At 40.1% G+C, this 14,449-nt stretch overlaps 1 protein-coding gene across 3 annotated transcripts in view; it reads left to right on the top strand.

Annotated features, from left to right (window-relative positions):
* The window catches only part of LOC139444735 (uncharacterized), a 116,606-nt gene that overhangs the window by 70,432 nt on the left and 31,725 nt on the right, over nucleotides 1-14,449 (top strand). For all 3 annotated transcript variants that reach the window (XM_071225669.1, XM_071225670.1, XM_071225668.1), the window contains exon 2: nucleotides 14,334-14,410. In XM_071225669.1, coding sequence (XP_071081770.1) covers nucleotides 14,344-14,410 — 67 coding nt within the window. In that variant the 5' untranslated portion in view covers nucleotides 14,334-14,343. The remainder of the gene's footprint in view (nucleotides 1-14,333; nucleotides 14,411-14,449) is intronic.

The raw sequence follows: 14,449 nt of genomic DNA, 5'->3' as shown, positions 1-14,449 counted from the left end.
AAACAATATATAAATTTTAAAGCGACACGGCCTGTTATTGCACCAGCCAGGCCCATTTAGTAATGTACTGACCAACCCAACAGACAGGAGGCTGCCATATGCCCACAGATGTAGATATACACCGCCCTATGCTGATAGCCCCAGCGTTCCAAACAAACAGACATTTACAGAATAATGGCACTAAACCACTCTCATTGAGAGCACGTATACTCCACCACAGCCCAAACAACGTTGTGCGTATTCTATTTCTTTTATCGGCATCTACTATAATTTCAAACAACTTTCTCCTTTCCATCTTCATGGATCTGTAGGCTTGTCGGAGTGTTATGGTCAACTGGGGACGTGTTGAGACTTTATCTGGCGAGTTGAGTGTTATGAGATGTGGTTGTCTCAGCGAGTCTCTCCAGCATGACGTTTAATTGCGGCTGGGGATGCAGCTCAACGATGCATCCTGATCTGGTTTTGTATCTACATCTGCGATAATCAGCGCCAAGCCTGCATCAATGTCTACACGCTCTGATCAGTTTATCTGATAAACTGTCCTGTAGTTTATCATTGTCTGGCGAATATTCGCTGGGAACGCTGAAACCGATAACGTCTGAAAAATAGGATGCCGAATTGGTATTAATTTCTGTGTTCGTTTGTAAACTGCCGGCGAAAAGAGCGTATAAACCCATGTTTGACGATGGCTGAAAATAAACTGACAAGATCTTATCATTAGATGGTGATGAATTTGATACTGGTATTATAGATGTGTTTTGGACCTTACGTTTGCAGTGTTAGGCGACTGTTTTTAGCGAAGTAACGTTTTGATATCATTCAAAATGTTTTGCGTCCCGTATCGACGTCGATTATCCAGTTTATATTTGTGTCACTTTCATCCAACTTCAAACATAAGTGTATACTGTCTTTTGCCTGTTTATTTTATTTATATTGAAATCAAAATCCCGTTTCCCTATCGCCGTGATATTACTGGAATATTGATAAAAGCGGCGTAAAACTATACTCACTCACCCCTTTCCCAACTGAACTATGTCAGAGTATCGATAGTGTTGTTCGACACTTTTATACCGTAACACTCCATAGTATTGGAACTTTATAGAGTTACGCTAAATAATAATCGTTGCATTTTATATTATTGCACTGTAATCCGTTACAATATCTCGTTACACTCTTATTTTACTGTAACGTACAGTTTCACTGCCTTGTTCTGTAACACTGTATCTTCACACAACATTGTACTGTAACATTGTATCGTTACACTGTTGTGTTCTGTGACATTGTATCAGTAGACTGTATTTTACTGTTACCGTTACCTAAGGGGCGGTCGGGTAGCCTAGTGGTTAAAGCGTTCGCTCGTCACGCCGAAGACCCGGGTTCCATTCCCCATATGGATACAATGTGTGAAGCCCATTTCTGGTGTCCCCATCGTGATCTTGTTGTGATATAGCTAAAGGCGGCAGAAAACTATACTCACTCACTACTGGTACATTATATTTCTGCACTGGGTTTTTTCAAAAATGAATTGCACATTAAAATTGCATCGCGTCATTGCACTATACATGACATCGCTACACTGGTTACATACGTTTTGGCCGTACATGATATCATTAATCCATGAAAACAACCAAGATGGATGCAGTCTGCCGTTATGCTGCCTCTGTTTAAAGTGACGGATCATTGATTTCATTGATCAAGACTTCTCTGTTCAATTATTAAAGTCAGGAATGTTATATTTAACAGGATGTACCAGTAAATTAGATCCCTGTGACGCATGGTTGTATCACGCACATGTGCCCAAGTCATCTATAACGGTACTTCTAACGGTATTCAAATTCACGAATAACGTGTGTTGTAGATAAATTCACCCTTGGCAAGATGCATTGATGTCGATGATTAACAGTTATTTCATCTGGCATGTTGCTTTTATCTTTTCCTCAAGCTGTAAACTAACCATTTTGTTCAATTAAAAGCTGCTGACGAACCAAATGCGAATATTATGTCCAATAGTTAGGTATTATAGTTGATTAATAGGCTTGGAAATAACATAGTATTTAAAATATAGGTTGTTATATCATGTTCAAGTGATGGATGCTGGTTTGATTGGCGAAAGGAGAAGAAGAAAGTGTGTGTGTGGGGGGGGGGGGGGGGGGGGGGGTGGAGCTTTGAAGCATTGTAGAGTTCAAGTGTCGGTCTTCTTCTATGATCTAACACGACGCATTAATCAGGAATGGCTGTCATTGTTTCTGAACCAACATCGCCTCATCAACTATTCACGACTTCCGTGGGCAGGAGATGATGAGATAAGATGATGATGCTGAGGTCAGACAAGGGAGGAGGGAGTCTTGCGTGTGGCTGTTGACTGGGAGGGGCGTCGACGTCCTTAACGACAAACAACAACGCCACTCAAGGCTTATCTTCCTCTGTGGTAATTAAGGCTGAATGTTATATGCCTGTATAAAACAATCCTCAGCTTTGAAATGTGGACAGGGTCGTTTGTACAAAGCGACGTTAGCTCCAAGGCTTACGTAAGTGTGTGTTGAGGATAGTAGGTTACGACAGTTGCCGAGTTAAGATGAATCTGTTTGGCTCTGGGTTTGAAACAACGTCGTACTAAAACACAATTATGATCATGAATACCGGACCATGCGATTAAATGAGTAAGTAGTGTTTTACGTCGCTTTAGTATAATATAACAGCCATATTACAAGGCACCCAAGACATTACAGGTTGTGTTTTTAATTTTGTAATCAAACCCATGTCGTGTTTGTGACGCACGCTCTTTAACCATTTTTGTTATCGAACTTGATTTTTGAAGGAAAAGCTTCAGTTTATGTTTTTTTATGATTTTACAAATTTATTTCAAGGTAAAATCAATGTTACTTTATCACACATATATTGACAAGGGTAGCAGAGAATTCCAAACAGTCATGTAAAACCCCGAATCTAAGTGTTGGATCTAAATTGAATGTATGGTTAACCTGATATAAGAGTTGATTGGAGTGAGTGAGTGAGTGAGTATGGTTTTACGCCGCTTTTAGCAATATTCCAGCAATATCACTGCGGGGGACATGTCGGGAGTCGAACCCGGTTCTTCGGCGTGACGAGCGAACGCTTTAACCACTAGGCTATCCGACCGCCCCAAGGTTGATTGGAATCCAAAACACATGAATAATGTAATCACCACCTAAAGCTCCAAGATAGGTCCGACGTCAACAACACAGTATCAACAAAGCAGGTAGCTTATAATTAGAATATTCACGAGAACAGGTATTCTTTATATACACCCGGGCAAAAGAAGGCACACACCAAGTTTGATTGTTGCTAAAAATGAAGCAAAAAAAGAAATCCATGGTATTTCGATGGGGATGTATTTGATACGGGTATCATAGTTGTGTTTCGAACGTAAATGTTCAGCGTTGCGGCAACTGTTTTCAGCCAAGCAACGTTTTGATACCGTTTGTTTCATTTTGGTTAAATCCAGTTTTCAAATGGATACTTTCTTTCGCCCAGTAGTTTAATTAGATGTTTGCAGCTGCTTTTTCACATTGTAGCCGTCCTATGGTATGCCTGACACGGGCCGATATAGTGTAGGGTAGAAACGTCGATAACGTCTAATGAGACGACCCCCAGTTCGCACAGTATGTTTAAACAGCCTATATCTACTTCGAGAGAGGATAATCCTGGAACAACTTTATCGACAATTTCTTTAGCGCTGAGATCTTTAAACATCTTCAAACCTTTTCAAGGAATACGTAGGCGGGTTTTGATGACGTCACGTAAACTTGTGCACGTTTTTGGCGTCGTCAAGTTCTTCTTGTTGCGGGGAGGAACAAAGCGCGTGTTATAGTGAGGATTCAGCGACATTGAGGATGAATGTTTTGCAATCTACATCTTCGCATTTGTCTACAGAATACGTAACCGTGGTTTCATGACGTCAGATAAATGTGTGTACGTTTATGACGTCACTGCAAATGTCTACAAGGTGAGGAGCATGGCATAATTTAGGTTCAGAATGTTTACATCTTTCGACAGAATAAGCGATAATGCCATTAGGATATTTGAATGTTTTATTTTTACATTTTGTTTTATTTGACGTTTGTACAATGTTCAGATCATTCTTTTACAGTACAAAATTTAACGTCACGTCATCGGCCGAAAATAATCTGTTTCGATTATCTGATTTAACTTTCTATTGGGGGTAAAAAGAAAAATGGTGGGGAAAAGTGTTGAATGGATAATTGAAAATCGTTGAAAGCAATGTGCCCTATAGTCTCCACCTTACCTTCAGACGGCGGCAGAGTTGCGTCCCTTGGGCGCGCCAGAAACCTATGATCGTGGGTTCGAATCCAGGTACGCCCCGATAATGTTTCTAGGTTTGTCAGCACCATACCCGTGCTCGTGGGTTTCACCGAAGTGGTAAACATCTGAGACCTGCATCACTTCGGGCATTAAGCTGACACGCCGTGACCTAACAGGAATTCTGTTCAAAGCGGCGTAAACAAAACTCACTCACTTATTCACTGTATAATTTTTAAAATCTAAATATATTTTACATTTGTTTAGTTTTTCAAATAAATGTAATACTGTAAATTCACCGATGAATATTGTGATCATATTTTTCTCTTTCATCATCGAGGTTATTATACATGAAGTCATATTATGAATACATGTTTTACGTCATACGTTTCAATTTATCTATGCTAAATCGCGCCCTACTGAACGAATTACCTGCTGAGTCCAAAAGCCAAAACGAATTCTTTTCAAATATAAAATTTGACACTCTAGAAATAGAAAGTTACGCTTGACAACTGAACGTTTCATAAACAGCACCGTGCTGTTGTACCAAAGTTTGAAGATAGATATTGACATTGTGACAGGCAGACGCCCATTCTAAGAAAGCTGATATTAATAACTCGCTACTTTTATCAGCTGATTGTCGGGTACGTTCATAGCTCACATGTGTGGGGTGTTCTGACACGGCTTGGATTAGGTACTGGGTATAGTCTGCACGTCAATATCACCTGTGTGAGAAGCATTCACACTTTCTTGATACACGGACACAAGAGATACGCCTTGATACACAGTATTCGTCAATATATACGCAGCGGAACTTGTCAATATATACGTAGTATTTGTTAGTATAAACCTAGTGGAATTTATCAGTATAATTATTCGCGGCAAAATGTGTCAAATAAATACGCAGGGCTATTTGTATAACGCAGCGGATATTGTGAATGTGTCCGCAGCGAAATGTGTCAAATACATAAACATCTGTGATTGTGAATATATACGCAGAGTTATTTGTCAACATATATGCAATGATACATGTCAATATACACGCAGCGAATTTGTCAATATATACGCAGCGGATATTGTTAATGTATCCGCAGCGGATATTGTTAATGTATCCGCAGCGAAATGTGTCAAATATTGGAACAAAGGTATTTGTGAATATATACTCAGAGGTATTTGTCAACATATATGCAATGATATATGTCAATATATGCGCAGCTAATGTGTCAATATATACGCAGCAGAGGTTTTCAGTATATATACGCAGCATATATATATATGCAGCTTCAATATTTACCACAACCAAAATCGGTCAAATAAGGCGTGTACTCACAATTTACCAAGTGCCAAGGTGAATGAACTGTTACAAAGATTATCTGGGTGAATAAACGGTAAAAGAAATCATTTCTTGGTCTCTTATATATAAACTCCCACTCACTCAGCTGCTTGATAGACTTTGATGCCTGGTATTTGATCTTAATTAAAAATCGTTCCGTTTGAAATTCAGTTCTTCACATCAGACGTTGTTATGTAATATTTCATCTCCGGCTATGTGTAATTTGAAATAATTTGAAAACAAAACATTTACAGCCATGAAAGATAACCACTCACTGGTATTTGCTCCTTTTTGCCTCTTCCGTTGTTTTTAAAAGTGCAATCTGTTTACTCCATGTCTGCCTTTGACATTTGAAATTACGAGACATCCGTATTATCATCAGTCACAGACATTTCAACACGAAGACGGATGCAAAACACGAATTAAAAAGGCATATAGGTTGCATTTTGTATTTTTATCGCATCTCTTTGTTTGGGTGAATGGCAAGCATACCAAGCCATGTCGGGGATAAATCCGGCGTGTCATGCTAGATATACAATGGGCGTTTGTCCACATTCCTCATATTGTTCGCAGTATCTACACTCCGACAATACGCCGATAGTACAGCCCCGGTACGGACCACAGTCTCCTCGGTACCGACAACGTCTGAAAACAGCTGGACCAAGAGTATCGCCTTGGCCAATTAGCCTTGCAATTTATTTAAAACGACACACCTTATTTGCGCGTTAATGGTCTGGTGATGTACGTTGGGCCTTTTCTTGACGAACATCTTGTCTCTGAAATGAACATATCCTATAGAAAATACAGTTGTTAAATAATGTTAATAAAATATAATAAAAAGGAGCCCAGATACCCTCTTTATTTTCCTGAAACTGTGGTAATCTTATTTGAGAGGAATTTAGAAGTAATCTTGCCCACTATTATAGACTTCCATTAGCTGTATTGGATATATTTTTAAGGGTCTTTATGACAGACTGGGACTTTCTTGATGGTCAGCTGGTCATTGACCTTCGGGACTCCGGGCACGATTGAGTATTTGTTTCAAATATGAAACATTCTTAACGGCATTAAAATATATGTGTAACTTGATCCACGAAGGTTGTCAAAGCTGTACCCGTGTGAACTTAAGTATCTAGTGATCACCCACATGTATTTACACATTCTAAGGCATGGATCTTAATATTACAGCATTAAGGTAATTTATTATTTTCGTAATCTGGAACTGAGCAAGTTTCATTGCTCTGGTAGGTTTGGTTTCCACAAATATCGCCCAGATTGTCTGTGATTCCAACTAAAGACACACGGCTTATCAAAGCATTTGTGAAGTATTCAAAATGGTGATTTGATACCGTGGAATCTCATTATTCTGACAGGTTTAGTTTCTATCAATATCACCCGGATTAGCAGAGTTCCAGTATAAAGAAACAAGGTTTATCAATGAATGTGTGTGTTCTGTTTCCGTCTTACTCGTGGTAATTTGGCTGTGTTTCACTGTTGTAGTGAAAAGTAGATGTACCAGGTGATAACGCGGGCATCTTTTTACCTGGCAAGCACTCTAGGGATTATTTCTGACTGCTCTGAGACACACGTAAAACCCGTTGCCCCCTTTCAACACGAGCATAGACATAATTACGAGTGTATTAGTAGGTGTTTGTAGGCAGGCGGAGTCTTTGAGCGAGGAGAGCGCTGAATGCGTTTTATGCTGTTTCTCCGCCGCACTGTGCGTGAAGCATGTATTCACGTGTAAGTGCGAGATGCTGTCTCACATCAGCAGGATTTGATACAGTGCGCGATGCATGCCCTCAGTGTACTCCGTGCAGTTGTAGCTGCATGGCAGCTTGACCTGATATAAACGTCAAATCATCACTTGAATATGCGTGGTGTGTGGTGAAAACGTCACATTATAACTTGATTATGCGTGACGTTTGGTATGAACGTCATCTCATCACTTGATTATACGTGACGTATGGTATATACGTCATCTCATCACTTGATTATGCGTGACGTTTGGTATAAACGTCATCTCATCACTTGATTGTGCGTGACGTTTGGTATAAACGTCACATCATCACGTGATTATACGTGACGTTTGGTATAAACGTCACATCATCACGTGATTATACGTGACGTATGGTATATACGTCACATCATCACTTGATTATATGTGACGTGTGATATAAACGTCACATCATCGCTTGATTATACATGGAGTACAAAATAAACGTCACATCATCCCTTGTTTATGCTTGCTGCCTTCCCTGTAACAGAATGCAGAATGTGGGGTGTAACATGTAGTTTAGTGGATGTAGTGTCTGTAGCACAGCCAGACCAGTGTAGCATGCAGTTTAGTGACTGTGATACAGTTGTGGCTCGAGTTGAGGGTGAAGTGAAGTCTTTAAATAGTGCCTAGCTTTAAAAACGCGTTAGTTCATTACGAGAAGCGTTAACATATGAACACGATACACCAAGCAGACACGATGGCACCGGTGTACACGCTTAGTATATGGCTTAAGTGTGTAACTGAGGAGAAGGACTTTGCAATATATGGCTTTAGTACATGTTTATTAGTGTATGACTTCAAGACATGGCGTCAGTTTGACTTTGGGATTAAGGCTCTAACACATGTTTCTTATGGCTCCAACCACGGGTTCAACCTATGACTTGGAATTTAGTTTGACTTCAAATTATGGCTTCAGTGAATGACTTTAGGTTGTGGTTCAGATTGACTGAGGAATGTGGCTTCAGTTTGACTTCAAATTATGCTTTCAACGTATGACTTCAGGTTGTGACTTCAGTTTGACTAAGGATTGTGGCTTCAGTTTGACTTCAAATTATGCCTTCAATGTATGACTAAGGATTGTGGCTTCAGTTTGACTAAGGATTGTGGCTTCAGTTTGACTTCAAAGTATGCCTTCATTGCATGACTTCAGTTTGTGGCTTCAGTTTGACAAGGGAGTGGTTTCAGTATGAGTTCAATTCATGGCTTCAGTGTATGTGCTTTTGCACTTTTGAATGTGTTTGTGATGGTTGTCACCGATGGGGCAGGATACGCTGACCTTTTCACGAACACCTGGTATCCTCACTATGTGATAGTGATTCAACAACACATGCTCATGATATAGTCGGAATCGTACAACCGACTCTGCCTTTAGAAGAGCTCGACTATGAATTATGGAAATGGTTTTGTTTTATATTTCGTATATGGCTTCAGTATTACTTCAAATTATAGTGTCAGTGTATGTCTTCGGTATATATTTATGTTTAAAACCTCAGAGTATTGCTTTGTATATGGCATGTGTGGTTGTCAGATCAAGAACCTGACGTGTTATAATTCATGCATACTACCATTCCCAACACATATACCAAGGTGAGTGAGTGAGTTGGGTTTAACGCCGCTTTTAACAGTATTCCAGTTATATCGCGGCGTGTCAGCTTAATGTGGGAGGAAAGCCCGAAGTGATGCAGGTCTCAGACGTTTACCACTTCGGTGAAACCCACGAGTACGGGTACATACCAAGGTAAGCGCGAAACTGACAACTACCGCACAACCATTTCTGTATCGTAATGACCTTTTTCTCAGGACTTGTGTTGCCATTTAACAGCCCTCGTGAAGCAGTCAACGCATTAAAGTGCATCACAGATCCTGTTACACCATAGCCTTTCAAACCCCCCCTGCCCCTCCCGCATCCACACTCCCCTTCTCCCACATGCTATCTTCATCGCAGGCTCAATCAAGGTACGTGTGATGGGTTTACTGGCTGCGATGCTGAAGGTAACAGGTCTTTGGTCTAACGGTATTTTACCTGACCTTCACCGGGTGAGGACTGCATCCCGTGTAACGAGCTATTACGTGCGAGGAGTGTGTTTAGACTTGTTATGCTGAGTAGAACTACATGTATTACCGCTTTATGTAACACATAACATCTCCAAACAAACTAAATTGCTCGTAATAAGTTCACAAACACTCAAAGCATGCGTTTTAACAGATACGGGGAACGTCATTTATTTCATGATTTGATTTTAATTAAGTAAGTGTTTTATATACGTTAGCATGCAGAAAATAAAATTTAGTTTACACTTAAACATCTAAGTCCATTACTCAAATTTATCCTTCTATCTGAACTTTGATACAATTCAGTTTTCCATACTCTGACGGTCAGAGAAAGTGTACACTTGAAAATTGGATTTAACCAAAAAGATGCAAACGTTATAGAAACGTTACTAGGATTAAAAACAGTCGCAGAAACACGCAAACTTATAATCCAAAACACAACTATGATACCCGTATCAAATACACCACCATCGATTAAACATTTCGTGTTTGTTTCTTTTCTAGCCACTATCAAACATGACCGGCAGTTTATATTCTAATTTTATTTTAGAGGGAAGTGGGTTGTCATACGGTTATGCTATACTCTGCAAGTCTCAAAGATTAGATTAAAGAATGTCAACGTATTTTTGTAGGTACATTTCACGAAAAATATTTATATAAATTATCTAAGGTCAGTGCTCGCACCTACAGCCAATCTGGCAATTTACTGTTATAGCAGGTCATAAGATACCAGACTGTTATTCTCAAAGACAACACGGACACCTGGAAATATGTCTATGGTTCCGCGTATATGTAGATGTCACGGTCGTCAATGTTCACGCTCCGGCATGTGATGATGCACTCCTCCTGTGTACACAGATCAGTTGGTTTCGACCCCATTCTCAGCATCCCTGGGACATCAGATGGTGTGGGCGGTTTAACAGAGGTATGTGTGAGGTATATCATTTCATTATATAGATATACCTAACCTTATTAACACAGTTGTCATTAGAACAAGGTAATGACTGAATGACGTAGAATACTAACCTATTGATAAACTGCACTGAAGGCAATCTAGTGTTCAGGTGACGTCATTGTAATCAGTTTGTGACGTCATGATCGTATTTTTCTCAACTATGAAGAAAGGGGAGGTATGATAGCTTTTGTTAACCAATCAGCATTGAGAATGTTCAAATATCGGGAAGTTATTTCATACTATCATACCCTTATGGGTAATATCATCAAAGATACGATGTCTTGTATAGTACCTTAATTTATAAATACCATCATATCAGCATTAATAACTACTGATACATAAATACCATTATGGTACCATTCAATAACATATGAACTACAAACAATTTTAAAGAATCAAGTAATAATGTGTTCTTTGAGTTTCTAAGGCAAAAATATATCTTGCTTTGAGTTATTTCTGACTAGAAAACCTAAGATTGAGATTATCGTGGCCTCATTACAGAAAGGCAGCTATCGATACCCGAAGGGTGGAAGCTCTAAAGGCAAATGTGACCTAGACTTGCACAAGTCTTTGAATCAATAATTATTTGTTTAAATCATAATTTCTAGATGATATAAATAATAAAAATAGGTTGCCTCTATAATTACCGGCGTCCGCTTATCTACACTTACCTATCATAAAGATATAACTGCAACACATCCATGGACTTATCATACAGTAAGCCTTTGGGCAAGGCTACATGTGACCCAAATACGTCATTTTAAATGCCACGACAATTAGTGTAATAACTACCACGTGCACTTGCCTTTAAGACAGCTCAAACAACAAAATAGCAAGATGACTTCCTAATTGTTATATTTCAAAGTTTGTAAGTGTGCGCGTAACACGTCCCATCTTAATTCTGGAAACCCATTTGTCCAGAAACTCTCCATGCTGTGGCCAGCCTCTGTTAAAGGTATTTACAAAATTGAACATGCTGTTCTCATGGGTACATAAAAAAAGAAGAAAAAATGTAAAAAAATCAATATATAAACTATGTGTAATGTGATACCGTGGTATATATGTTCATTTATGGAGAAACTGTAAAATGGAACTGGTATGTCGTAATGGCTCGTTGCTGTACACATATAGTTCCATTGCTTTGGAATCTCTAACTAGCTGATATTCCAAATCTAGCAGACTGCCTCCGTTGCCTAGTGGATAGAACGTCTGCCTGGAGAGCGCAAGGTCGGGGGTTCGGTCCCCTGGCTGCGTCATACCAAAAGACGTTAAAAGATGGTACTTGTTGTTACCGTGCCTGTAAGGGGATGAAACAAAGACTGGTTGGCTCGGAGTCAGTATACTGTGTCTGAAGGGGGTATTCATGTTAAACTCAGTAAGCGAGCACTGTAAACCGGCCCTGGTCCGGTCTATTACAAGCAGCCACACCGGCGCACGCACGCATGCGCGTGTGCAAGTCGCTTTGTAAGTCCAATAATCAGTTAACGCGAAGTTAAACCCCATTTCACCTCACCTCATCTCCCAAAATTCTATGGACGTAACCTCGATACACTGGTATATGCATCGTTATATCGCGGGAATCACAGCTGACCAACACACGTGGTATATAGACATGACTAAAGAGTTTTCGACATTTGTATTTGAAACTAATAAAATTAAGAGCTTGGCTCTTCTATCACCGATTATTAAGCCATGCACGCCCCTGTTTCAAGTCGTCATTCGGGATTCAACTGAACACCCAGAAGTCAATGTTTGTTAATAGACGCAAACGCGATTCCATATTCTGGGAAAGAAACATGTTCCTGCTATATTGACAAGACGATGTGACTCTGGGCTGATTAAACATCATTAAACATCATAGCGCATCTCTGATTGCTTTTCTCAAACGCATTCAGCTATTCATCGCGAAAATGTTCTAAATTGGTCAAGTTTTGAAACTCTCCGAAACTCCAATCGTTAAAGCAAATCGATAAACTTACACTTGTGTCAATTTCGTTATTTTTTTACTTTGCTCAACTGAAGCTACATCACAGATCGAGGTGGAGGATGTTATGTAATATCCGGCATCGCGCTGGTCCTACTGCCCCTAAACTCATTGAACGATGGAACAGAACGCATCGATTTTCTCATAAACCAACTTCAGAAAGAACGATTCTTTAGCCAAAGTAAGCAAAATTCATCGCATGGGTAGAACTGAATCAGAAAATCTTTGAAGCAACTTCGTCAGGAAGTATCGATTTTAGGTTTTCCACTGGATGATTGGCCCCGGGTCAACGCCTCGGGTTTGGTAAACGAATTTTGTTGTCGAGCTGATGTAAGCAAGCTATTTCTGGGTATACTTCAAGGTTAAATCAAGCCTAATGATGCTGAATTGTATCAATATCAAATCCAAACGCCGCCTTTCCCACGACTGACCAGTGTAGAATTATGTGTTAATACCAGTAGCCAGTTTGTTCGGTCAAGTTGTTTCAGCAGCTGAGCATATTGGCAAAAAAACAGACAAGTTTATTTTCTCACGAAATTGCACTTTTAACTCACTTAGGAAAGGCATCCTATCAACTGGTTTCTCTGTTAATGAGATATCGGGATGTGTAACGCGTGCATGCGAAGGTTACTCTTATCTGCTGTGAGATCTTGATGCCTGTGCAGCCTGTCTGTCCATGTTTTTCCTCGTCGCCTTTTTGCCCGAGCGGGCCATTGATCATCTATAAGGGAACGCAGGTGGCCCAGTCGTCTAAGGCTCCGAAATTCTATGTACAGAGTTGCGTCCTCTAGGCAGGCCAGAAACCTATGATAATGGGTTCGAATCCCGGTTCGCCCCGATTATGTTTCTAGGTTTGTCATCACCATACCCGTGCTCGTGGGTTTCACCAAAGTCTGAGACCTGCATCACTTCGGGCTTTCCTCCCACATTAAGCTGACACGCCATGATATAACTGGGATACTGTTAAAAGCAGCGTTAAACCCAACTCACTCACTCACACTCACTAATCATCTATACCTTCTCCATGTCAACAATGGCTGGCCGCAATACAAACAAGACCCCCATCTCACATTTAACACAAAAACTGCTCAATACATCTGTACCGAGTATACTCAGTTATTCACTGCCCTTGAAGGCCGACCAAATTCCGGTTTTGTTTCTCCACAACGTTCAGCGGTAACTCAAACATAACCCAACCAGTACAATCCAACTGTATGCACTTGATCGACCAATAGCAACACGCCAACGAGTCGGGGGATTACAGGATAGTTAGACTTGCACAAGTCTCTAATTATTAGTTCAAATCATAATTTCTAGACTATGTAAATAATAAAATGAAGTTGTCCCTATAAGAAACTGCAGTCATTGGTCCACATATATTGACTTGTTATTATGGGGATAGAATTACTGCACATCCATGGACTTATATTTCAATACAGCCTTGGAGCAAGGCTACGGGATGGTATTCCCCGCACGGGGGGTCCTGTGACGGCCCACGGGTCTGTGGGTCGGTGTTGTTATTTGTCGAGCGTTGTCTCAACTTTGCCACAAACATAACATACCTGTTGAGGGACTAACTTCTGCTGCACGGAATCTCAACTGGAGTTGAGTCACTGACTGAGAGCTGTATTAGAGGCCACTGGCAGGGGGAACTTGTCGGGAATCTTGAAGAAAATGTTAACATGATTTAACGACAAAAAACTTCCCCCATTTGTTTCACGGCCGTCTTTAAGGATACCACGAGATTGAGTCAAACTACACCTGCTCTTCTCGATCACGGCTACTAGAATCTTTTAATCAAATCTCTTAAAAGTTTTATTACTTTGAGGTGAAGTTTATACACGTGAGGTAATTTTTTATACAGTTTACAGTTTGAAATATACCACGTGACATGTCAAATTGAAATTAACTCGTTTGTCTTACTTTGCAGTCTGTGAAAGATGAGGATGAAAGACATGCTGACTACGTTGGGGGTCCTTGTGATGCTGGAGATTTCCCAGACAATGGGTATGTGGTTTCAAACCGCTATTATGCTTTTATACCCCT

Source organism: Haliotis cracherodii, unplaced genomic scaffold (assembly GCF_022045235.1).
Source record: "Haliotis cracherodii isolate W230 unplaced genomic scaffold, xgHalCrac1.p SCAF_6, whole genome shotgun sequence".
Lineage (NCBI taxonomy): Eukaryota > Metazoa > Mollusca > Gastropoda > Lepetellida > Haliotidae > Haliotis > Haliotis cracherodii.
The sequence above is the reverse complement of the archived record's forward strand: the minus strand, read 5'-3'. Positions and strand labels throughout refer to the sequence as shown.